Here is a 25,435-nt window from a genome sequence, read left to right on the forward strand (position 1 = left end):
AATATACCACCATTATTTCCGCCCAAATACTAATTAATTACATACTTAATTATATTCGTGAATAAATTATTCTAAATAAATGCGGATTTGAATCAGAAATCAATATAATAATAAGTTATAAAAATGAATGTTTCTGTTGTTACAAATAAGCATTTATCAAAAAATGAAATATCATTTTTAAGGTGTTACTTTTTACCACACTGTCTAATACACATAAAAATTCAGTTTGTTATTTTTTGGAGCAATTATTATTAATCAACGTAAACAGTCAATTAATGTAGTTTGAATACTGGAATCATACATATTAATTGGTCCTCTTTAACAAATATTTAAACAGTTTTTTTTTATTTTTTAATGAAATAAACGAATTATATCCACAATATTAGTATCTGTACTCTTTAAAAATTTGGTACATCTTTAAAAATAATCTAAAATGTCAGTATTCTATGGGTATATTGATAAATGAATTTAAAATTACATGAAAATGCATTTTCTACGGAAACTTGAAGCTATAGGTAAAAAATGGTATAATACAATTTGATAGACAATTAAAATGTGCATCTGATTCTCATAAAATATACAGGGTGTTCCATTTAAATTTTACAACTTATTGCCGTTTAAAGCTAGTAATTATGTAAAATAAAATTTTAGACACTCTGTATAAGGTAGTATAATTTTTATTATTGCAACACAATAACTGATAAATAAATAAACTTCAGTAAATATTTAGTATTAAAAACTTTGATACCCTTGGAGAAATGAAGCCTTAAAATTTTGACTGCAATTTCACAAAATTGGAAATATTTCAAAAACGGTAAGGTTTAAGTGTAATAAACCTTTATCAAATTTACCTTTATTTTAATCGTAGAAACTAAAAATGTAATAATATACAGGGTGTTCCATTTAAAAAAATACAACTTTGATATTTTTATTTATTTGGGACACTCTGTATCTTGTAAAAATATTTTTAAATTGTAGCTCTAATAGTCCTTCAACGAACCCAAAACTTACAATTTGTAAAAATCTAATCGTTTAGCTACAATACTCCGTGTCGTATGTGGTGAACAACCCTGTATAGCTGTCTAATTTATCATCAGATAAAACCAGTTTTATTTAGATTATTAATCTCTATCATCTTTTAATATTTTTATAAATATTTGGTTATTAATATATCTATGGCTAAGCGATTGTGAAAAATGTGGTTTGTATTCTTTATTTTTAATTTTTATTTTGTTGACTGAATATCACTTTAATATCAGTCATTCTTCTTTATTCTGGCATTTCGGGTTTTTCGCGAATAACAAAGCAAGGGGACTGTTCTGAAAGCTATTAAAAATCGGTCAATCAAAGATACCTACGCTGTTGGTTTAAAATTTTTAATAAAAGGAGAATCATCTGTTTTTGAGTTATGTAGATAAATAGTAAAAAAAATCTGATTACAAACCAATAGTAAATTGGTTAAAAATGAAAATTTAGAGGAAATTGACACGTATGTTTGTAAATTAAAACCAATTTCTGGTATAGGAATCTACAGGGTGTCCCACTTAAGATCGATACAAGCCAATATCTTGGTTGTTTGTTGAGCGATCTTTTTCATTTTTGGCAGGAGGCTGTATGACTATAAGACGTACATTTTGCCTAGGGCAAGAAATGCGATACCTCATAGACGTACGTTTTAATGAGGTTTGATATTTTTCGAGTTAAGAGTAAACTACCCTTAGGACAGTATTTATTTCAAATCTGATAAATTATATTGAATTCTTCTTCCCTAAGATACTTAAGTTCTAATTTTTATAAATATTGATACAGGGTGTGTCATTAAAATAAGACATTTTTATTTTTATTATTATTTTTTAAGTACTTACGACGCCCCTGGATAAACAACTTTATTATCAATAACCAATTATAACCACTTATTAATTAATAATCGATTTAAGTTTTCAGATAGCTTCCATAATAATTAAGATACGATACAAAAAAACTAAATATTTTCAATTTATTTTGTTTACTTTAAAAGATTGTTTTTTAAGTTTGCTAATACAAATGAATAAAATGAGTTACAAAATAATGTAAAACCCAGTTTTTATTGGAATCTGAAATATGATTTTTATTCGTTTTATTGAGGAATATTTAAAAAAAAATCCAAATAGTTATTTAAAACAATCACTATTAACTTTGAAAAATATGTTCTAAACAAAGATTTATAAAATTATAAGGAAGTGAAAGTCAACATCTTCGACCAAACTTAAGTAGGACACCCTATATATTTGTGTTAAAAAATAGAAAATATTACAGGAGACTTATTTATTTTGTTTGTAAACACTATAACGTAGTTTCAGTCATCTTTCTAAATTGACACGGTAATTATTTGGAATAATAATTTGAGTCTATTAAGTAGCGTCGTACATATAGATGTACCATGAGTCTTGAGTATAGGGGGGAGCCACTTTTTAACCACTATAATCTAGTTTTAGTACACATATCCGTCGCTAAGCAGTTGTCAAAGACTGAGTTTCCTTTATTCTTTCTTTTTAATTTTTTCATCGTTCGCTGAACATCAATTTAATATCCGTGGTTTGTCTTTTTTATCGATTAACAAGGGAATATTCTGAAAGCTTTAAAATATTAGCTTTAATTTTAATTAAAAATCGCTTAATCGAAATTACATTTTTTCTATTAAAAATATTTATAAAAGGAGAATCATCTATTGCTGAGTTATGAAAAATATAAATGAAACTTATTACAAAGTATGATCGATTGGCTTTTAAACTGCTACAAACTAAAGATTTAAAGTAAACTGAATCTTTTATAATAAACGCTATAAAAACTATTCAGTCTAAATAGAAAAAAATATCAGAAAAGTAACTAGACAATTTGGAATTATTGTTCTTATTGTTCATAACATTATTATTTATTGCTACAAGAACTATTTAATTTAAGTTTATTGTAGTTCTAAACTCCCATTAATATTCCTACTAGGACTATTATTTCAAGCTATAGTCTTTTGGTTATCAGATCTATAAATTCAGATATTCTTAATTCCACTTAGACATAATTCAGATTCAGATAGCAAGATAAACAATATCAGAAATCACATTTATAATTATTATATTATACAATATTATCGAAAAAATATACGGTATTTTATAATTACTTTCTCAAGAATAAAATGTTCAAAGTAACATAAATATTTTGTTAAAAGATTTGTTTTGTTACAGGATTTATCATGACCATCGCATATGCTATGATGGGAAAAACCCTATGCACTCCGATTCCACAATTTGATAACACCGAATCGGCTTGTATACAGCAAGTAAGTACATGACAAATAATCATACCGGGTGTTGCATCGTCGAGCAGGACATAGGAAATCCCATGTAAATTTTAATGGAGGCTTCCCTAATTATTTTAGAGAATAATTCTATTTAGGTTCATTGAAGAGCACTAAAACCCACATTCAAAAGGATAACTTTAGATATTTTTGATTAGCCCGTTTACGAGTTATCGCCGATTTATTTTTAAATATTTCTCCTTTCTTATGGCCCTGTATTTACTTATGAGCACCAGCCAAGGTAAAAGATAACTGTCAAGTGAAGTTGTCATTTCAGAAATTTATCTATTTAGTGCTTTATTATTATTATTAAAAACTCATACCTACATCGAAAATATTAGCCATGAATTACACTACCGAAGAAAAAGTATTGATGATTAAATGGTATTATCAAGGAAATAGTTATCAAAAGGTGTCGGACATGTTTGCTGCTCTGTATCCGAATAGACCAATACCTGGAAAATCTCCAGAGATTTGAGACCAAAGGCACCCTAATAAATAACTGCAGATGTGAAGCAAGGCAGGAACAAAGAGAAGATGCAAGAAATGATACCGACTTGGAAGTTTTATTGTGCGTGGAAGAGAACGATGGAAAGATCAGCACAAGGAAACTTGAGGATGAAATAGGAATAGATTACACTACAGCGTTTCGAATTTTGAAACGACATAAATACTATTCCTTCAAATATGAAAAACACCAAGAGCTACGAGATGGGGACGAAATACGGCGGCAGGCGTTTTGTTTTGATATGATGGAAAGAGCAAACACGGATAGGGAATTTTTAAAAAACATATGTTTCACTGACGAATGCACGTTTACCTTAAATAATGAACCCAATGTTCAAAATTATCGATATTGGAACAAAGAAAACCAACACAGGTTTGTCGAAACAAGGACGCAATATCCACAGAAAGTAAATGTTTGGGATATTCGGACACAATATTATCGGGCCATTATTTCTTACGCGAAATTTAAATGCAGAATATTATTTGGAACTACACGAAAATCATATTTTACCTGCTTTACATGATGCCGCTAGGAAAAATCAGGAAGTTTGGTACCAAATGGATGGCTGCCTGGCACATAGTACCCTGGCTGTTCGGGAATATTTAGACAATAGTTTTAACGGAAACAAGACAAAAATATAAACGGTTGAAAACAAATTTGTGACAAATCAAAGACATTTCTGTTGTATAGAGTGTATGTTAAGATGTGCATTGTTATCTGTTCAATTTTAATTTAAAAAAAGATGCAGTTTTTCTTAAATTACTTAAAATCGGCTTATCCAAAATTGTTCAAATTTTGCATGCGTATTCAGCATAGGCGGACCTTTAAAAAAAATCTTTTTTCTATAGCAACTGTTAAAATTGTCTTATATCTATCAAAAATAGTAGATAAAATAGTATTTTATCCGCTAGAGTAGATTAAATGATACTTTAACAGTGAGGATAGGTTAAAAACTTTATTTGTTCTTGCACGTTTTTTAATTGCTTCCATTTTTAATTTTTGTATTCCTTTTCATAAGTTATTCGGGATTTCAATGGAAGTAGTTTGGATATGGCGTTTGTCGCCTCAGCCGGAATATCTGTTGCTAATTTACTTATTTCGTTTTCAGCCATTTCTGGCTCCAATTCAATCAGCAATCGACGCGAAAGAGAATTAAAAAATATTGACTCAAAACTGACAACTGAAGAGACAGCTTTATTTATTTGTCAAATTACATAGAAACCAACGCCAACCCAGCAGAATATATTTTCTACTCATAATAAATTCCTTGAAATATTAATTTCAAATATATGGTGTTTCAAAAAAAAATCTGGAAACTTGCCCAAAGAGGTTGTTGCATAAAAATAATATAAAAATATGCGAATAAATGAAATGAAATCGATATTGAAATGTAACGCGGAAAATTTAAAATTCATTCAAATACGTTTGATATGAAAGCTGATTTCCATCAAAATACTCGATATGATATTCAAAGTTACAAATTTTCCCTGTTTCAAAATCGGTTTAGGAAAAAGAGGAGACCGCAACGCGGGAAACCTCACACACTGGCGAATTTCTAAAAATTCCTGACCAAAACCTAAAATATGAAAGTTGATTTGCTTTTAACATTTATTGAATTGTTTGCTTATCAAGGTACAGGGTGGTCCAAATTGGACGCTTTTAAAGGGAAACTCTCTTTTCTATACGTACGAGTTAGACGAAAACTAATATTGGTGTCTGGAGCTCATTTTTTCTCAAAATATGATGGTGAAAACCGCACATCACTATTTGTTACGGTTTCAGAGTTACGGCGGCAAAGTTACGGGATGTTTGTGTTAAAATGTGCCTTTTGCTATGTAAAATTTTGTGTTTTTATAAAAAACCTTTTTACACAGAATTTAATGGTTTAAGTATAATTTTTTAAGATTAATAATTTAAAAATTATCAACCCTTTTTGTTTAAATGTAAACCTAAAGTATCTATTAGAATGTATTTCATGAAAATATTTTAACTTCTACAGGATGGTTCAACTTTTTTTTTGTGACTGTACTTTATCACTTAACCCATTATTTTCATATAAATAATTTAATTTTGATTAAAGAAATTTATCTACCATTTTTTTTTCAATTAATTAAATAAATAAATAAATAATATATATAAATATAATAGAATAAATGTCTTTATTATCTAAAAAATTTACAATTTGTAGACAAAGGTAAAGTAAACAAACGAAAGAGAATACAAAACAAGTATACAAATTACATTGTCAGTCTTATTGTTTAAAATAAACATTTATAAATGTTTACAATGTCAAAGAATAAAAAAATAAAAATAAGATTCAAAAATATTTAGTAAGTTTCTAGTAAATTTAGTAATAGCAAATATTAGACCAGTGTTTACAAGATCAAATTTGATTATCAAAATATAAGTCATTTACTGCGTAGAAAGCCTTGTCTAGTAAATAAAATTTCAATGCTTTGCGAAATGAAGAAAATGATGTTATGGATTTGATTTCAAATGGCAGGTGATTGTGTATTTTTTCGAATTGTATAATATTGAACTTTTAACTAACTCTGAGCGTGGGGTAGGTAGATAAAGATCTCGCTCCGCGTTTCTGAGTGGATAAGTGTGAGATGGCCTTTCTTGAGAAGCTGATACATGCTTACGTATTAGGCAAACGGATTCAAATATAAATAAGGAAGGAAAAAAGTCCTTGCAATGAGTTCTGCTGTTTATAGTCCCAGTGAATATCGAACAGCTCTTCTGGAGCTTGAAAATGCAGTCAAATTGAGTCGCACGATCAGGCGACTCCAATTTTGATAGCGAAATTCAGTTAATATGATTTATTTTAGGGGTTTTGGCCAGGTTTTCGAAAAATTACGCCTGTGTGTACCTAAATCGAATAAAATATTTTCAGTTTGTCTGTCGAAAAGGGTTTTCCTCGATATCGCTTGACGCGGCAAATAAAGAAAAATTGTTCAAAAAGGACCAACGAGGACATTTTCATAAAATCTTGTTTTCGCCGGATAGTCCTGGCAATTCTCCTACCGCTGAAGAAAGGAAGGTAAACATAATATTGAATTTATGAGAAATAACGTTTTTGGGAAGTTTCCTATAAAAATGGTAAAATTAAATTTAGTTCCCGTAAAAATAATAGTCTGGGGTCTAGCCAACATACAGGGTGTTTTAAAAAACATTTTCCGTCTCTCGTATATACAGAATGTTCGGCCATTCTTCAACGTTACGTCATAATTATTTTAGTTATAGATTAGTTCATATTTATGTTTATAATGTTGACATTGATCGATGTCCGTCAATAAAATTATAACAAAAGATGTTATCGTGGAAAGAATTTATCGGGCAAGCCTACAGTAAGATTAGCCATGAATCATGACTAAAACATAACTACCCGTAGACACTCAGTGTTTCTGCCTTCCGGCTTCATCAATACGGGAGGAATCAGCAACGATGAACTAGTGATCCTGAAAAAAGCAAAAGGGAAGCAAACGAGGCACAAAAGGCCCCATTTGCAGCCTGATTAATTTAAAGTCCATTTTCTTGTTTTGCTGTTAACTTATACGTGATATTTCTTAATGTCTAGTGACAGGGTGAACAGGGTAACGTTAAATGAAAACAAAAGAAATGAAATTGAATACTAGTGATATTGACTAAAAACAAATAAAAAAGGGATACTGAGCCGCTAGTGATGTAAAATGACCGTCATTTATAATTCGTGACATATGACGGTCATTTAACGGTCATAATGTGTCATTTTGGGTCATTTTGCTTTTACTCGCTAATTCACACTATAAAATTCTAAAATACGTTTAAAACGAACATTTAATAAAGTTTTAAACAAAGTAATGACAAAAAAACTTTATTCTTCTAATTATTATAATATATTATGTAGACTGAGTAAGAAAAAAACATATTCATGGCAAATAACAAATAAACATTGAAAATAAACTCAAAACAAGTAAAAACAACGCTTAAAAATAACGTTATATGTACAATTATGAGCAAATAAACATTAAAAAGAAACTGAAAACATTACTGAAAAAAAAATTAATTAACCAAGTTCGTTTTCGCTCTCGTCATCCTGAGTCTCATTCGTTTCAACTTCATTGTCCGACTCCGACCCCATTTCAATTTTTTCATCGGTAGACTCCCTTGAGCAATCCTCGCTGCTACTATGGAGGATTATTGTCGATGCTCCCGCTGAGGTAGAAGGACCAGCTTCTGATAATGGTTCCTGATGTGAATGTGGTAGCATTGCATTGACACTCCCTTGCAGCTCTTCTGCAGCTTGAAGAAACAATGTTTTGTTGTAGACTGCTATTGATGCTACCAAGGTTTTTAATTTAACTTACCGATAAGGTTGTGTGTTGGGACAAACTTATTGGCGTCCAAAGAACCGGAGCTTTATTTTTTTTTAATTGATTGAATCAAAATGACAGTCATAATGAAAATGACTGTGGTCATTTTAATATTTGACTCTAAAATGACCGTTTTGCCATTTTAACGTCACATTGCATAATGACGTGACGGTCATTTTCATTATGACTGTTACGTGACCATGCTCACATCACTATGAGCCGCACTAAAATGTTTATAGTCTAAGTAGAATTTTTTCCTGTGTACTGCAGCCTTAAAATAGATGAAAATATACATCCAAACGTGGGTAATTTTTTAAATAATAGTTATTTTTTATACAAGACGATAAAATACCATTTTGAATAAAAAAGAATATTATAGAATAGAATAAAAATATAGAAAATACCATAGAATTAATTTCGGGAGACGATAATGCAATTTTATCGTCGTGTATAAAACAATATTTTTTTCCGTAGCGAGTTACGTTTTAGAAAATATTCAGAAATTATTATTTCAGGGAATTTATTAGGAGTAGAAAAAATATTGTGTTGGGTTGGGGTTGGTTTCTATATAATTTAACAAATGAATAAAGCCGTCTCTTTAGTTGTCAGTTTTGAGTCAATATTTTTTAATTCTCTTTCGTGTCGATTGCTGATTGAATGGAGTCAGAAATGGCTCAAAACGAAATAAGTAAATACCAACAGATATTCAGGCTGAGGCGACAAACAGTGACTTATGAAAAGGAATACTAAAATTTTGAAAAATGGAAGCAATTAAAAAACGTGCGAGAAGAAATAAAGTTTTTAACCTATCCTCGCTGTTAAAGTATCATTTAATCCACCCTTGCGGTTAAACTACTATTTTATCTACTATTTTTGATAGATATAAAACAATTTTAATAGTTGCTATGGAAAAAAGGGTTTTTATTTTCCTGGTCCTAAACCTGCTCACGCCATTTTATATTTATTTATGTCAAACTAGAATAGATTAGAATTAAATATAACGTAAATATAGAGTAAAAATTTTGCTCTTTCTCTCTGCATATTTACTTTAAACTTTAATTTCACGTTGAATCACTTGACGAATTTATTTTAGCGAGCAAAGAGAGCAAGCTCTCCAAACGGTGCTCGTTTTCAAACTTTCCCAACATTCAGACGCTAGAATTAGAAACGAAGAATGGAAATCTGCTAAAAGGAAATGGAAAATTAGATTTTCGCGTCAATGCCAAAGGAAAACCTGCGGATGTTGATGAGAGAATGTCGGAAAACTATTTAGAAGAAAATTACCTCCGTATATAGAGTCTTTCATACTATAGGATATGATAAAAGAAGCTCTTTTGAGCAGAAAACTTCATACAAGGTCCGACAATAGTGCGCCAGGCATCTGTAGTTCCTATAAACTTAGAAATGTTGTTTAAGTACAAACCTAAAGTATGTATTAAAATGGATTTCAGGAAAATAGTTTAACTTTTACAAGGTGGCTCAAAAAAGTGTGAGTGGATCGGGAATTTTTTTTAAATGGAACACCCCGTATATTATTTTATTTTTGGCTGCCTTTCTGATATACATCGAAAAGAAAGCGAAAAAACAAAATATGTATAGTGTTATACAGGGTGCTACAAATTCGAGGTACGAGCATTGGTATCTCGGTAACCGTAATAAAAAATTAGGGCAAAGTTGCGTATTAGGATGTTCGCCAAGATGCCATTAAAAAAGTTTTAAAAAGTTCAAGGATTGCTGAGTTTTTTGGAAAAAACTGATTTTTTTAAAATAAATTATATTTTTTCCTGTCTTTACTTTTTAGAAAATCAAAAAACTAATTCCACATTCTCATAGCCACTTTATTACCGCTATTTGACGGTATTTTTAGATTTTCAAATTAGCTGATAAATTGTGAGATACAGAGGCCAACTTAATTTTTTTAAATACGGACCTGCACTTTTTATTTCAGGTTTTGAAAGAACTCGGTCTCCTGAATACAATGGTATGCCACACTTTATACTTTTTTTTATTTTGGGTACCTTAACAGCAACAAAACTATTTAATTATTATTTAAAATAATTTCAAGTCCGACCCTGGTATATTTTCTTAAAATATTTAATCTGAATATATTCATTGCAACAATATTGATCAAAGTTGCGCTTTTTGATGTTCACCATGATGCCATCAAAAAAGTTTTAAAAATTTCAAGGATTGCTGAGTTTTTTGGAAAAACGGATTTTTTTGAAAATCAATTTTATTTTTTCCTGTCGTTACTTTTTAGAAAATCAAAAAACTAATTGCACAGTCTCATAGCCACTTTATTAGATTTTTAGAATTTCAAATTAGCTGATAATTTGTGAGATACAGAGGCCAACTTAATTTTTTTAAATACGGACCTGCATTTTTTATTTCAGGTTTTGAAAGAACTCGGTCTCCTGAGTACAATGATATGCCACACTTTATACTTTTTTTTGTTTTGGGTACCTTAACAGCAACAAAACTATTTGATTGTTATTTAAAATAATTTCAAGTCCGATTCTGGTTTCTTAAATTATTTAATCTGATTATATTCGTCGCAAAAATATTGATCAACGCTAATTAACACTGAATAAGGAAAATCGATCCAATTGGAAGATTCAAATAAATAATATCCAGGTCAGAATTTTTAAATTTTTTTATTGTGAATTTGAAATCTCAATGTGCGATCTAATAGTATGTATAATATTAGTATAATATTAATCGCAGTTATTATAAATAAATAAACTTCTGCAAACTAGTTTCTAATGTTCTACATGTTCGAAAGGGTTACCACCATCCCTATTGCACAGATTTATTTTTAGTACAATGCTATTTATAGCTCTTTAAACTTTCTTCTTATAATTCCGAATGCATTTTGTACTCTTTATTGTAAATGTTGGGAAGAATTGATTAGACACTTTTACAAATGACGTCAAGTAATAGCGATAGGTTCAGGAACCTCGCTGGACATCATACTGCTCTACCATTTCATACACGTCATTGTTAAGTTTGAAAGCTTATCAATATTGTAACGATAAATAGATTAAATGTTTAAAAAAACAGGGCCGGACTTTAAATTAGGAAATTAGTTTAAATAAATTGTGTTCAAATATCAAAACAAAAAAGAAATATTAAGTGTGGCATATCATTGTAATCAGGAGACCGAGTTCTTTCAAAATCTGAAATAAAAAATGCAGATCCGTATTTAAAAAAATTAAGTTGGCCTCTGTATCTCACAAATTGTCAGCTAATTTGAAAATTTAAAAATACTATCAGATAGCTTTAATAAAGTGGCTATGAGAATGTGCAATTAGTTTTTTGATTTTCTAAAAAGTAACGACAGGAAAAAATAAAATTGATTTTCCAAAAAATCAGTTTTTTCCAAAAAACTCAGCAATCCCTGAAATTTTCAAAACTTTTTTGATGGCATCTTGGTGAGCATCCCAAAGAGCAACTTTGCCCCAAATTAACCATGTTCGTATCTATTACAGTTACCGAGAGACCAATGCTCGTACCTCGAATTTGTAGCACCGTGTATACAGGGTTGTTCACCACATACGACACGGAGTATTGTAGCTAAAGGATTAGATTTTTACAAATTGTAAGTTTTGGGTTCGTTGAAGGACTATTAGAGCTACGATTTAAAAATATTTTTACGAGATACAGATTGCCCCAAATAAATAAAAGATATGAAAGTTGTATTTTTTTAAATGGAATACCCTGTATATTATTACATTTTTAGTTTCTACTATTAAAATAAAGGTAAATTTGATTAAGGTTTATCACTCTTAAACCTTACCGTTTTTGAAATATTTTCAATTTTGTGAAATTGCAGTAAAAATTTTAAGGCTTCATTTCTCCAAGGGTATCAAAGTTTTTAATACTAAATATTTACCGAAGTTTAATTATTGATCAGTTATTGTGTTGCAATAATAAAAATAACACTACCTCATACAGGTGTCTAAAAATTTATTTTAAATAATTTCTAGCTTTAAACGGCAATAACTTGTTTAATTTAAATGGAACACTATGTATATTTTAGGAGAATCAGATGCACAATTTAATTGTCTATCAAATTGTATTATAGCATTTTTACCTATTCCTTCAAGTTTTCGTAGAAAATGCATTTTCTTATGATTTAGACTTCATTTATCAATATACCCATGGAATTATGACATTTTAGATTGTTTTTAAAGTAACAAATGTACAAAATGTACAGGTGCTAAAAACGATAATATTACCAACCTATTTGTATACAAAAATAAAACTATTTAAATTATTATAAAAGAGTATACCATTAATTAAATATACCACCATTATTTCCGCCCAAATATTAATTAGTTACATATTTAATTATGTTAATTAGCAGATTATTCTAAATAAATGTGGATTTGGAATCAGAAATCAATATAATAATAAGTTATGAGAATGAACGTCTCTGTTGTTATAAATAAGTATTCGTCAAAAAATGAAATAACATTTTTAAGGTGTTACTTTTTACCAGACTGTCTAATACACATACAAAATTCAGTTTTTTAGTATTTGGAGCAATTATTATTAATCAACGCAAACTGTCAATTAACGTAGTTTGAATACTGGAATCATATTAATTGGTCCTCTTTTATAAATATTTAAACAATTCTTTTTTATTTTTTAATGACATAAACGAACTATATCGACAATATTAGTAGCTGTACCCTTTAAAAATTTGTTACATCTTTAAAAATAATCAAAAATGTCAATATTCCATGGGTATATTGATAATTGAGGTCTAAATTATAAGAAAATGCATTTTCTACGAAAACCTAAAGATATAGGTAAAAAATGACATAATACAATTTGATAGACAATTAAATTGTGCATCTGATTCTCCTAAAATATGCAGGGTTTTCTATTTAAATTAAACAAGTTATTGCCGTTTAAAGCTAGTTATTATTTAAAATAAATTTTTAGACACTCTGTATAAGGTAGTATAATTTTTATTATTGCAACACAAAAATTAGTAAATAGAAATACTTCAGTACAATATTTGGTTTTAAAAACTTAAATACGCCTAGAGAAATAAAGCATTAAAATCATTACTGTATTTTGACAAAAACCCAAATATTTCAAAAACCGTAAGATTAAAATGCGGTAAACCTTAATCAAATTTACCTTTATTTTAATCGTAGAAACTAAAATTGTAATAATATACAGGGTGTTCCATTTAAAAAAATACTACTTTAATATTTTTTATTTATTTGGGACACTCTGTATCTTGTAAAAATATTTTTAAATTGTAGCTCTAATAGTCCTTCAACGAACCCAAAACTTACAATTTGCAAAAATCTAATAGTTAAGCTACAATACTCCGCGTCATATGTGGTGATCAACCCTGTATAGCTCTCTGTTCAAACGAATTAATAATGTTGAAGCTCTCTTTTTACAAAAATTGCCGTTTAAAATCAGAAAATGTGATTAATTTAATTATACATATAATTAAGCTCCGAATGGAAACCCATTAAATAGGTCCTTCAATTGGATTTCTTTATTCCTTTACGTGTCGTTTCGTTTTTTGTTTTAAAATCGCGTTCGGTATTGCTTCAATTTGTCTTTCAAAGCGAGTCTTTGTAAAGTGAAATTTTTGGAATTTTACTGTTCTGTTCGAATAGATGGTATAAAGGCATTTTTATGTTGCTGGCCTTTTCCAGAATCCAATTTACGTTACAGTGTGCAATATGCAGTAGCAAATGTGACAGGGTATTCAATTTTGTCCTGTTTTGCTCTGCTATTATTAATAATTATCTGTAAACTTTGAATTTCTTCAGAAAGTACCGCAATATTAAAAATATTTTTAACTGGCAGATATCATTTTAAAATGTAAAAATTCCTTAATATAGACATTGTAGTAAGGATTAAGAAAGGATTATAATGCTATTCATGTATTCATATACCTTAAGAAGAAGAAAAAGATGGGGTGGCTCAAGAAAGTGTGGGTGAATCGGGATGATTTTTTTAAATGGGGAACATACTGTGTATTATTGCATTTTTGGCTTCCTTTCAGATCACTATTAATAATCCTAAGATATGAGTAAATATACCGGGTGCATCTCAAAAGTGCCACACCCCTATAACTTTTTTATTTTTTTAGATAAAAAAACGAGATTTGGTACGTTAGTATATGACATAAATTGGGATTGATTGACATATTCAATCCATTTCTGTCACTTCCGGTTTCACCGGAAATGACTACAACTTTTGATTTTTAAATGGCACCCTCAGTATTCTTTTACTTTATTCGATTGAAAATGACACTCTGAATCGAATGACATATCATATGTCAACTTTTGACATAATCGCTCAAAAACAAATTGTATTTTAAATTTCAATCTAGAGTGCCATGGCTGTGTTAAAAACATTAATTTTTAATCCAGGAGCCATGGAAAAATAAATTTGATCGTCTAATGTTTTTAGTGTCTTGTCCTTCCTGGCCGGTTAAAAGATGCCCAAATCGTATTTTTAATCATATCTCAATTTTTTCAAATGGAACGAGAGAGGTTCATTAGCATATTTGGAAAAAGCATTTTTTTACGAATAATTTGATACCACACACTTGGCATTTCGAGTCAAATTGTCGTTATGAACCGCATGTTACAATTTCAAATAAACCATATGCAAAAATGTCAAAAGTTGACATATGATCTATCATTCGATTCAAAGTGTCATTTTCTGTCGAATAAAGTAAAAAAATACCGAGGGTGTCATTTAAAAATCAAAAGTTGTAGTCATTTCCGGTAAAACCGGAAGTGACAGAAATCAATTGAATACGTCAATCAATCCCAATTTTTGTCATATTCTAACATACCAAATCTCGTTGTTTTATCTGAAAAAATAAAAAAGTTATAGGGGTGAGCCACTTTTCAGACGCACCCGGTATTTCGATAGTTTCAGAGATATTAATAAAGGATATATATTTTTCCAAATATTTTTCAACCCTTCTTAAAAAAAATGATAAAAATACAAGAAATGTCCTGAAATCAAAACTATACTAGGTATTTACTTTAAATGGTCTGTACTAACTTTGCTGTAAATATCGTAATATTAAATCATACAGGGTAAAATAAAACACTAATTCACCACAATACACCAAAACAATTTACTTTTGCACTGGAAGCTACTTTTTCAACCATGTTAGCAGATCATTAAAACGGTTTTAATCGTCTGCCGATGATCTGATATCTAATTCTCTTGAATCAATGCCGTCTCTAATAGAACAGCCCTGGGGCGAGATTTATGACGTCACGCTAGTTAGATACTACGGATTAATAAATATGTTGTAGAATACATGGAAAACACAATTATTCCTCAGATTTTTGGTTTGTATTTTAAAAATGATATAGTTTACATGAAAAATACATAATATACAGTTAATAACGACAACATATATACCTATTTATATTAATAAATACTTTGGCAAATAAACTATGAACCATACAAATGCAGCAAATGTTTCACAATATACAAATAATGTATTACATAAGATATTGGGTAAAATGTAAATATATTTTAAATTTTGGGGTTTGAAAATCGATCTAATTTAACAAAAAACATTCAATATCTACTAATAGTGATGTATTATTATTTGTAGTAGTATCTACTACTTACTATGGCTGAAATCGTATTCCATAGTCCATGTAGATAGTTTTAGTGTTAAGAATAATAATTTAAAAAAATACGTGGTCATCTTTTGACAAGTTTATATTAGTTTATTAATTGCAGTAAACATTATGTGGTGTGAATATTTTATATGTAATTTTTTGGATTATATTCGACACTATTTTTTTCCTATGACACAACACTGATGAAGGCTATAATGTTAGCCAAAACGTTTTTTTTTTAAACCAAATAAAAATAATGAAAAACCAAATGAAAACTTAATCAGCGTTTTTTCCGAACCTAAATCCCAAGAAAATAAAAAAATTTAGAATATTGAGAAACAAGGTTCAAGAATATCAAATTTTCCAAGATTGTAAAATTCTAGTTAATTATTTTATGTGTACAATTAATTAGGGAATGTCATCGATGTTCATTTCCAAGCCAACTAGACGCCGTTTTTTTCCATGATACGGTATAATTCTTACATAAAATGTAAATAACATTCGACCAATTAAAACAAAGAAGAAATATGAATTTCATAGTATTTTTAGTAACACCTTTATTCTTAAAACTTAATTTCGTATTGCAAATATACCAATTTTATTCATGTTGTATTCAGCCATCACTTAAATATTTGATATTAATTTGGTATTATAAATAATCAACACTATTCAGTAAAAATTACTGAACAAATATATGTTATGCTTTACATACATTATATTATCAAACAAAAACACATTCTTCTTTTAAACTTTATCATTCTTATCTTCACAAAAATCTTTTTTAATTTTGAACTCAAAATAATAATCTTTTTCATGATCTTTAATACACATATTCTTTATTTTTCCCTAGATCATAATACCTACTTACGTGTTTATCTTACGTGTTTGAATCTATCGAAGCTGAACCAACAACACTTGGAGTGGAGATTCCACAATATGAATAAAATAAACATAATTGTCCAGTTTTCTTTAATACCATCCTGGGAGAATATTATTTTTAAATTTATTAAAGATATTTTCAATAGAATTGTCTTGATTTATTACTCGTACCCACTTTTCTTGCTCTTCCGGATACTTTAAGCTGCCTAGTATAACTATCCTTTCCACCAGGAACACAACAAAGATGAAGCACAGCACCAAAAACACACTCCACTTAAGCTTTATTGATGAATTGTTAGAGTCTTAAAAAACACACACAAAAATCACGATAAATACAAAATTTATGGGCACTTTTAGGTTAAAGCACTTAACAAAACGTGTAATGTTTCGTGTTTTTTTATGAGAAACAGAGTGACCATCATAGTGACCATATATCTGGTAGTACTTTATGTCACTTAAACACCAAAATAATGAGTTTTTGCACTACAATAACAAATAATACCAAAAATCAACCGACAAAATATGAATACAGAATCTAACCCCATATCTAAGTATGTACAGCTGATGAAGTAAACAAAAGTCCGCCCGTAGGCTGATCTTTTATAGAGGGCATTGCTTGAATATATACGCTAACTATTTTCACATTCTGCTAACATATGAAAAATATAGAACGCGTGTCGTGTGCTCAATTTTCTTCGTCATCTCTCCAGCGTCTCAATTTACTAGGGAATATCGAATTAAAATCCAGCTTTCCTCGTTAGTCGTTAACTACGAGAAAACGAATTCACGACAAATTGGGACATAACACGAGCGCGACATCTAACGTCACGCTGGGCGCCATCTTTAAATTCGTAGCGGAAATGATCTCACAATGAAATCATATCTATTGAACGGATAAATTAATCTGCGCTGATTAATACTCAAACTTCAAGGAAAGTTCTTCCTTTGGTCGACTGTTTTTAAATACGCCATCACTATTATGATAACTCGCATTTTAGACTTGCATTAAAAATGTTCAATTCATAATTTTACCAATGCTTATTCAAAAATTTTTTGTAACAATTTTACACATATTTTATTTTTTATCTCGAAAATTATAAGAGGTAAATCCTTGAATTATTGTTTAAGATAAATCTATTTAATATTTTACAATAAGAACATTAACAAAAATAAAATAAAAAAAAATATACCCCGATGCAGCCTCAACCTCGGGCCTCCTGTGGCAGGGGCACTGCCTCCAGATTATAAACCACGCTTTATTGTACAAAAAGCCAAAATAGCTTCATCGACAAAGCATTTTCAAAACAAACAAAAGCACAAAAAAATATCATACAATAGAAATCAATTTAAAAAAAAATTACGTCCTTAAAATTACAAATAAAACATACATGGATATTGCAGAACACAGGCGTATCAATAAAATTTTACAAAAGGAAATTTGTAATACTAGACCTTTAACCAGTGTGTGGGATGATCAAAATTTTAAAATTCAAAATTGTTCATGATTAAACATCAACAAAAAAGTCGTTCTCCAGTAAGTATGATTTCAGAGCTTTGCGAAATGCGGGAAAGAATGAAAGTGACTTGATATTCAAAGGCAGATGATTGTACATTTTTTTGGCATTGTACAGTATTGAGCTTTTAACTAGTTCTGAGCTCGGGGTTGGCAGATAAAGATCGTGCTCCGCATTCCTAAGTGGATAGTTATGAGATAGCCTTTCCTGAATAGCAGATATGTGCTTGCGGATTAAGCAAACGGATTCAAAAATGAATAAGGAAGGAAGAGTCAGTATTTTGAAATTTTAAAAGAAATTCTGGCAGTGAGTTCTACTGTTCAGTCCCAATAAATATCGAACTGCTCTCTTTTGAAGTTTGAAAAATATAAAGCATCTAAAAAATGTCTATACCTACGTGGCGGAATCATCTCTCCAAAAAAATCCTTTATGGGTATTTCGCCACAGCACTGCAAGAAAAATCTACAAAATAGAATTTTGTTTACAGTAATAAAAATTTGCCTAACAAAGAAAAAGATGCTTGCGTCGGACGCAAAAAAATACAAAGAATAAAGAAAAAAACTATTTAAAATATTTAAATTCAACTATTCTATTATACTATTTACTAAAGTGTTCTCGAATAGTTGAATTTAAATATTTTAAATAGTTTTTTTCTTTATTCTTCGTATTTTTTTTGCTTCCGACGACGGAAAGAGATAAACTTTCCGAAACGTTAAGCATTTTTTTCTTTGTTAGGCAAATTTCAAACAAAACTTCTGACAAGCAGTGTCCGTTTAGGTTTAACGCAGAAGTGTAAAAAATAACTATTTTATTTTGTAGATTTTTCTTGCAGTGCAGTGGCGAAATACCCATAAAGGATTTTTTTGGAGAGATAAAGCATCTACCAAAACTAAGCCCCCCAAATCTCATACAAATCAGAATATCGGTGCTATTTCCAACAATAAATTCCAGTTATAAATGAATATTTCTTGATTATGTTTCTTTTTATTTGCAGAGGAACCGATTGATGAAATCCAGAAAAAGAGTTGCCTGCATTCTTCTACTCCTCGCTTTCGTCTTTGCGGGATGTTGGTTGCCATACCACATCATGAGCCTCATCACGGATACAACCACCCAGGCAGTGGTAGAGTACAGGGTAGTAGTACAGATGGACACCATCAACGCTTACTTGTTACTGTTGGGCCACGCTAATTCTGCGCTAAACCCTATAATTTACTGCGCACTGTCGCGAAATTTCCGAAATTCCATCAAACAGCTGCTCAGAACTAGGATCACATTTCGGAAGAGGCGAAACCAAATGAATAACGTAAGTTAGTATAATTTACAGTTTTTGAAGTTTTTTATATTCGAGGGTTTAAGAAGGTTTGAAGATTTTTTGGAAATTTTATGAAAAATGTGTTCTTTAAAACAATTTTTGCTTTAATGCCGTTTACACTTTTCCAAATTTCCATACTGTTTTAAGGAAAATTAAAAAAAAACATGAAAATATGGTTGAACTTTTCCTAAAACGGTTAAGTCCTAAACTATTTAAACTAAAACTAATTGTTAAGGGTATTATTATTACTTTTTTATTGTTATTATTACTTTTTTTAACTATTTTTTTTATTTAACTATTTATTTACTACCACATATGTACTACTGACTCGTGGGATGTAATACCTTCGTAGGACATAGGGCTTCTAAGAGATGTTTCCATCTGATCCTATTCTGAGCTGTCTGTTTGATCTCTCCCCATGTTTTCCCAATCTCTTGGGCTTCAGAGGTTACTGTTCTTCTCCAGGTATTCCTTGGTCTTCCCCTGGCACGTCTTCCCTCTGGATTCCATTCAAGTGCCTGTCTAGCGATATCTTCTTGGGGTCTGCGCAAAATGTGCCCAATCCAGCCCCACTTTCTTTTCTTAATTTCGATATCTATTCGATTTTGTGATGTTCTTCTCCGCAGTTCTTCGTTGTTAATTTGATTGGGCCAGAAAATGTTCAGTATTCTTCGAAGACACTTGTTAACAAACACCTGTAGGCTATCCATGAGACCACGCGTAACCTTCCATGTTTCGCATCCATAAAGCAAAATAGATTTGACATTGCTGTTGAAGATCTGGACTAGTTTTTTTGCTATATATAGAGGAGTTCCACACAGGTGTAAGCATGGCAAAAGCTCTTTGTGCCTTCAAAATCCTTTCCTCTATATCTTTCTCTGTGCCCCCATCGCTGTGAACCATACTTCCCAGGTACTGAAATTCATCAACTCTTTCGATGGCTCGGTTGGAGAGGTATAGATCTTGGTTGTTGGGAGTATTTGACCTTATTTCTTTGGTTTTCGCCACGTTGATTTGAAGACCGACATTATTAGCTTCCTCTTGGAGTCTAAGAAGTTTTTGAGACATATCCGAATGCGAATGGGAAAAGATGCATAGATCGTCTGCGTAATCCAGGTCTTCTAGCCTGCTTAAGAGTCCCCATTGTATCCCTAGTGGTTCTTTAAATGCTCTATTTAGTGCTACATCCAGAACGATGTTAAAGAGTAGCGGCGAAAGTATGCAGCCCTGTTTTACACCGACTGCAATAGAAATTTTCTCCCCCATTTGACCTTTATGTAATACACAGCTTGTAGCATCATGATAAAGCATTTTAATCATGCGGATTATTTTTTCGGCTTGAGATTGCTCTATTATTATTCTGAGAGTATTAATTTGGTCGATACATGATCTTTGAGGCCTAAAGCCTGCTTGTTCTTTTCTCGAAATCGGTTCAAGGGCATCTGATATTCTTTTTTGGATGACTGTAGCAATTATTTTGTTAATAACGCGTTTTGATTTTTGGAAGTTATGGGGGGATATAATTGGGAGTATAAACGAGATTAACCATTTCATTACAAGCAACATTTTTATGAAGAATACATTTTTCTCAAAATGTCAATGATAAAAATGTTTTTCCTCTGGTAAAGACAATCCGTAACATTGTAGGTTATGGAGTTTGGCATAGAAAATATAATAACAACATTTTTTAGAATATTTTTATGACAAATTAAGATTAATTAATTAAGATTCATATTTTTTTTCAGTTGGCTTTGGACAGTTCCGGCTCAGGCTTTCTAGTACCCTCACTTCGCAAGTCAGTACCTCTCCTAAATCAGCACACAATTAATAGATTAAGAAGGCAGTCATCATCTCAGAAAACAACAAAAACTTGTGCGGTGTAATGGTCTAGTCAATCAACAAGAGACAGTGATAATGTTGAAGGTTGTCGATTTTTTCTACTTAGATGTAATTTTTTAAGATGAAAACCAACTAAGAATACTTGTTACTATTTGTATCCAGAGTATCATAAGAAAATGTTAAAGAAAAAGCTAATATACTCATAGTTTTTGTAATCAGTGTTTGTTATTACAGAACATTGTAATATTGAACAAGATTACAGTTTTTGGTGTTACAACAACAAAATAAAACACTAATTTACCACAATACACTTACAATGTTGAGCAACGCAAGGTTTATCCGGTCTACCATATCTTATCTGAGCCATATGTTCTTTAAATCTTATTAATATTAATCTTCTACTTTGCCCAACATATTTCTGACTACAATCTCTACATGACATCTCATAAATACCCGACCTTTCCAGGAGGAGGTGTTTTATCTTTAGGATTACCTAATAGTTGTTGTAATTTATTATTAGTACTATTACACAAGTTTATAATTGACATTCTTAAAAATTATTCTTATACCACGCGATAACTCTCTATCAAATAGTATTGAAATATATTTTGACGTATCTTTCTTCACTTGAAAAGTCGAATTTGCAGAAATCGATAACTTATTCCTAGGTTTTCTAATTATTTTATCAACTAATGAAGGAGTATATCCATAAAACTCAACAACTGAGCGCCTATATAAACGCTCGATTTGTAGATATTACTTTAGTTCTAATCATCTGCTGATTATGCTAGTGTTTTAGTGTATTGTGGCGCATTAGTGTTTTATGTGTTGCTATTGAACAAAGTGTCAATGTCATCTCTAATATAACTTTAAATATACTACTAGACTAAATATTAGAAATATTTTATTGTAAATAAATTTAAAACATAATATATCGCGTACTTGTTCTAAAAAACAGTCGTTGCTGCAGCTTCATTAAGCTATCAAGAAATTTAAATATTGTTAATAATGGTAATAAATAATAACTATCTTCTTTGACAATAGATGTGTTTTACTGTTGATGAAAGTTTATAAATATAAGAAACATTCTTAAATGTCCGTATATCTATTTTTAAAATTATTAAAAAAGATTGATGTATACGCATGTTGCTTTTTAAGTTGTTTATAAACTATAAATAAAAAAAAAGAAAATATTAAGTATTGCAATACGCATTTTTATTACAGAAATGTTTGGCGGCAAATTTTTAAGTTTTAGCTATAATAAGGGTATATCAAGAAGTAATGAGATTAAAACTAATTTATACCAGGGTCATCTTATATGATGTCTTCAGAACTTCTAATTTAGTTTTTAAAGTGTATATAACTTGTAATTATTATATTATATGAATGTAATATACTGTTTTAAAAATAAATGATGGGTTTTAATTATCTCTGTAGTGAATTCTTTAAAAATTGTTTGGCAAATTGTTACAATTAAACACTATACAGTGTTATTTATATTAGACACTAACTAAAGTAACTGACTTTTGAAAATTTGGAATTTTTGAGGTGGGGGGTATGGAAGGGGGTTAAAAAATTTAAAAAATCGTACCTCCAAAATTATAGTATCTAGCGAATCGCGGTTTTCGATTTAAGATTAGGAATAATATTTGCAACAAAATTTGTAATAACATCAAAATCACTCAAAGTCGCAGTTTTTGAGAAAATCTGTGTGGAGAACTCCAAACTCCCATCGGACGCGACCCCAGGTGGCGGATAGGGAAAAAATCGCCGACCAAAATTGGAAAAATTCCTTTACTTTGAAACAAAAATAACGGCCTACCAACTTTTCATTAACATATTTTAGTATGGGCGGCTATACGTGTCTCCCGGCACGTATAGCCGCCCAAATTTTTCATTTTCCTATACTTGTGTAAAAAAAATATTTTTGATTAATATGTCTTAAATAAAAAATATTAGGAATCTAAAAAAGTACATAAATTTATTTCTATAAATTTTGCACAAAAAATTACATCTGATTTATTAACCAATATGTTTTAATCATTTTAGAAACTTATCTACAAATGCGTAAATTAGAGTAAAAAAGTTTGTGAAACATGGCGAAAGGGATGAATTCCCGTAATTTATTCATCTTATCTCGAGATTGGAAACAAGTAAAATATGAGCAAATTTAAAAAACCGATAAAATTTGACACTGAATAATGTTCTTTCGATTCGTTAGTAAATTTTATAAATTATACATTATCAATCTTTTGTGGGTATACTTTAAAAAGTGACCAAGTCAAAAATAATAGTTTTGAACTATGATTGATGCCAAATTGGTCACTTTTTCTGTAATATTTTCAATTTTACATACTGGATCATAATAATATGTGGTGTTAAAAAAACTTATAAAATATTGTAGTATGGACTTGATCATTTTTTCCTGAACAGAAAATATACTTGTAGTCATTTGGTCACAAAACTGGAAAATCGTCGATTTGTGACTTGATCAATTTTCGCGTATACCCACGCTTTGTTTTTGAAGTTAAACTTCTTTAATTGGGGTAAAAAGGCCGTTTACGCGTATTTGTTACATGTAAAAAATATTAGTTACACGTAAAAAACTATTTATTACACGTAAAAATATATTTTTACGCTTAAAAAACTAATTGTTATTCGTAAAAAACTATTTTTTAAGTGTAAAAATCTATTTGCTACACGTAAAAAAGTATTTCTTACGCGTAAAAAATACTGATTTTTTGCTTAAATTTTGAGAACCACCAATATGGGTATATGTAGGAAGGTAATGTGCATAATTTAAAATTATGTTGAAATGTACAGGGTATGTCAGAACTATACCAAAGTTAACCATACCAAAGTTATATTTTTTATGGAACACCCGGTATTTTATTTCATTTTTGGATTCTTAGGGCCAAAAAAAGGAATTTATTATACGAGTTAAATACGTTTAAAATCTTTGGTTTTTGAGATATTTAAAGATATTTAAATAAGCATGCTACAATAGAATAGATTATTAACACTCTGTGAATTACTTTTCAGAATTAATTCTTGTGCTGAGTTTATAGGTAGAGAAATAAACTTTACTGAAAAATGTTACTGCTTCCTTAAATTTACACAGGGGTACCAAAAATTGCTGATCTATTTTGAAGATTTATTTTATATAAAAACTTCGTTATTTCAAATGCAGCACCCTGTGTTTTTTTAAATAAATCGAAGCAGATTCAAATGCTCTTTCAAACTATATTACAGTTTCCTATACCTATCTCGCTTAGATTTTGAATTATATATTTTGTTTTTACATCTTTCCGTTTCAACGGAACCAACCGAGGCGAATGAGGTGCGCCACCCAACAATCTTTTCTGGGTTTTCTTTCTTGTAAATTTAATCTACTACCTATGTTGTCATATTATCAAGAAATATCGTGATTTTTAACTAAAAACTAAAAAAAATACACTTTTTGGAAAAAATAAAATTCGCGAAAAAAAATTATAATCGTGTTTCTGGGGTCGAAATATACTACCCCTAAGAATATTTCCACTTATTTAAGACTCACCCTGTAGTATTAATAAATAAAATTTAATGCTTTATACGCTTGGTAATTTTAATTTTGTTGTTTTTTAGCTTTTTTTATTTTAAATGAGACTAAATTTTAAGTACAAATCTAAATTAAAAATTATATATTCATGCTGATGATACAGCACAATACCAAAGTTGCAAACACATTGCAAAAAGAATCTTGAATATTGTATCGGCAAACATGCTGTGCAAGCGTTTTTTTTTATAGTCGGAAATTTACGTACAACTCACGCCATCTTTCATGCCAAAGCGAAAAATGCGTAGAGTAAAAAATAGAACGTGCTATTTTTTCAAACGCCACAAATAATTTTTTAGACAATTTCAAATGTTCCAAATAATATAAAAAATTTAAAAGTAATACCTTGTATTAATCATATATCGAGAAATTATAGTTACGCTGGTTGAATTTGACAGTTTATGTCAGTTTAATAATATATTTTCGTACTTTTGTGCCTAGGCGTTAAAATTACTTTTTATATTG

The 25,435-nt window shown here is 29.8% G+C and overlaps 1 protein-coding gene across 2 annotated transcripts in view; it reads left to right on the top strand.

Annotated features, from left to right (window-relative positions):
• The window catches only part of LOC115887973 (neuropeptide FF receptor 2-like), a 163,247-nt gene extending 140,464 nt beyond the window's left edge, over positions 1-22,783 (top strand). The window contains exons 5-7 of one of the 2 annotated variants that reach the window (XM_030907547.1): positions 3,219-3,313; positions 19,216-19,527; positions 21,282-22,783. In XM_030907547.1, the coding sequence (XP_030763407.1) occupies positions 3,219-3,313; positions 19,216-19,527; positions 21,282-21,419 (545 nt within the window). In that variant the 3' untranslated portion in view covers positions 21,420-22,783. The remainder of the gene's footprint in view (positions 1-3,218; positions 3,314-19,215; positions 19,528-21,281) is intronic. The other variant, XM_030907548.1, reaches the window with a different exon arrangement.
• Positions 22,784-25,435: the final 2,652 nt, after the last annotated feature.

Source organism: Sitophilus oryzae, unplaced genomic scaffold (assembly GCF_002938485.1).
Source record: "Sitophilus oryzae breed Bouriz unplaced genomic scaffold, Soryzae_2.0 scaffold_682_pilon_pilon, whole genome shotgun sequence".
Lineage (NCBI taxonomy): Eukaryota > Metazoa > Arthropoda > Insecta > Coleoptera > Curculionidae > Sitophilus > Sitophilus oryzae.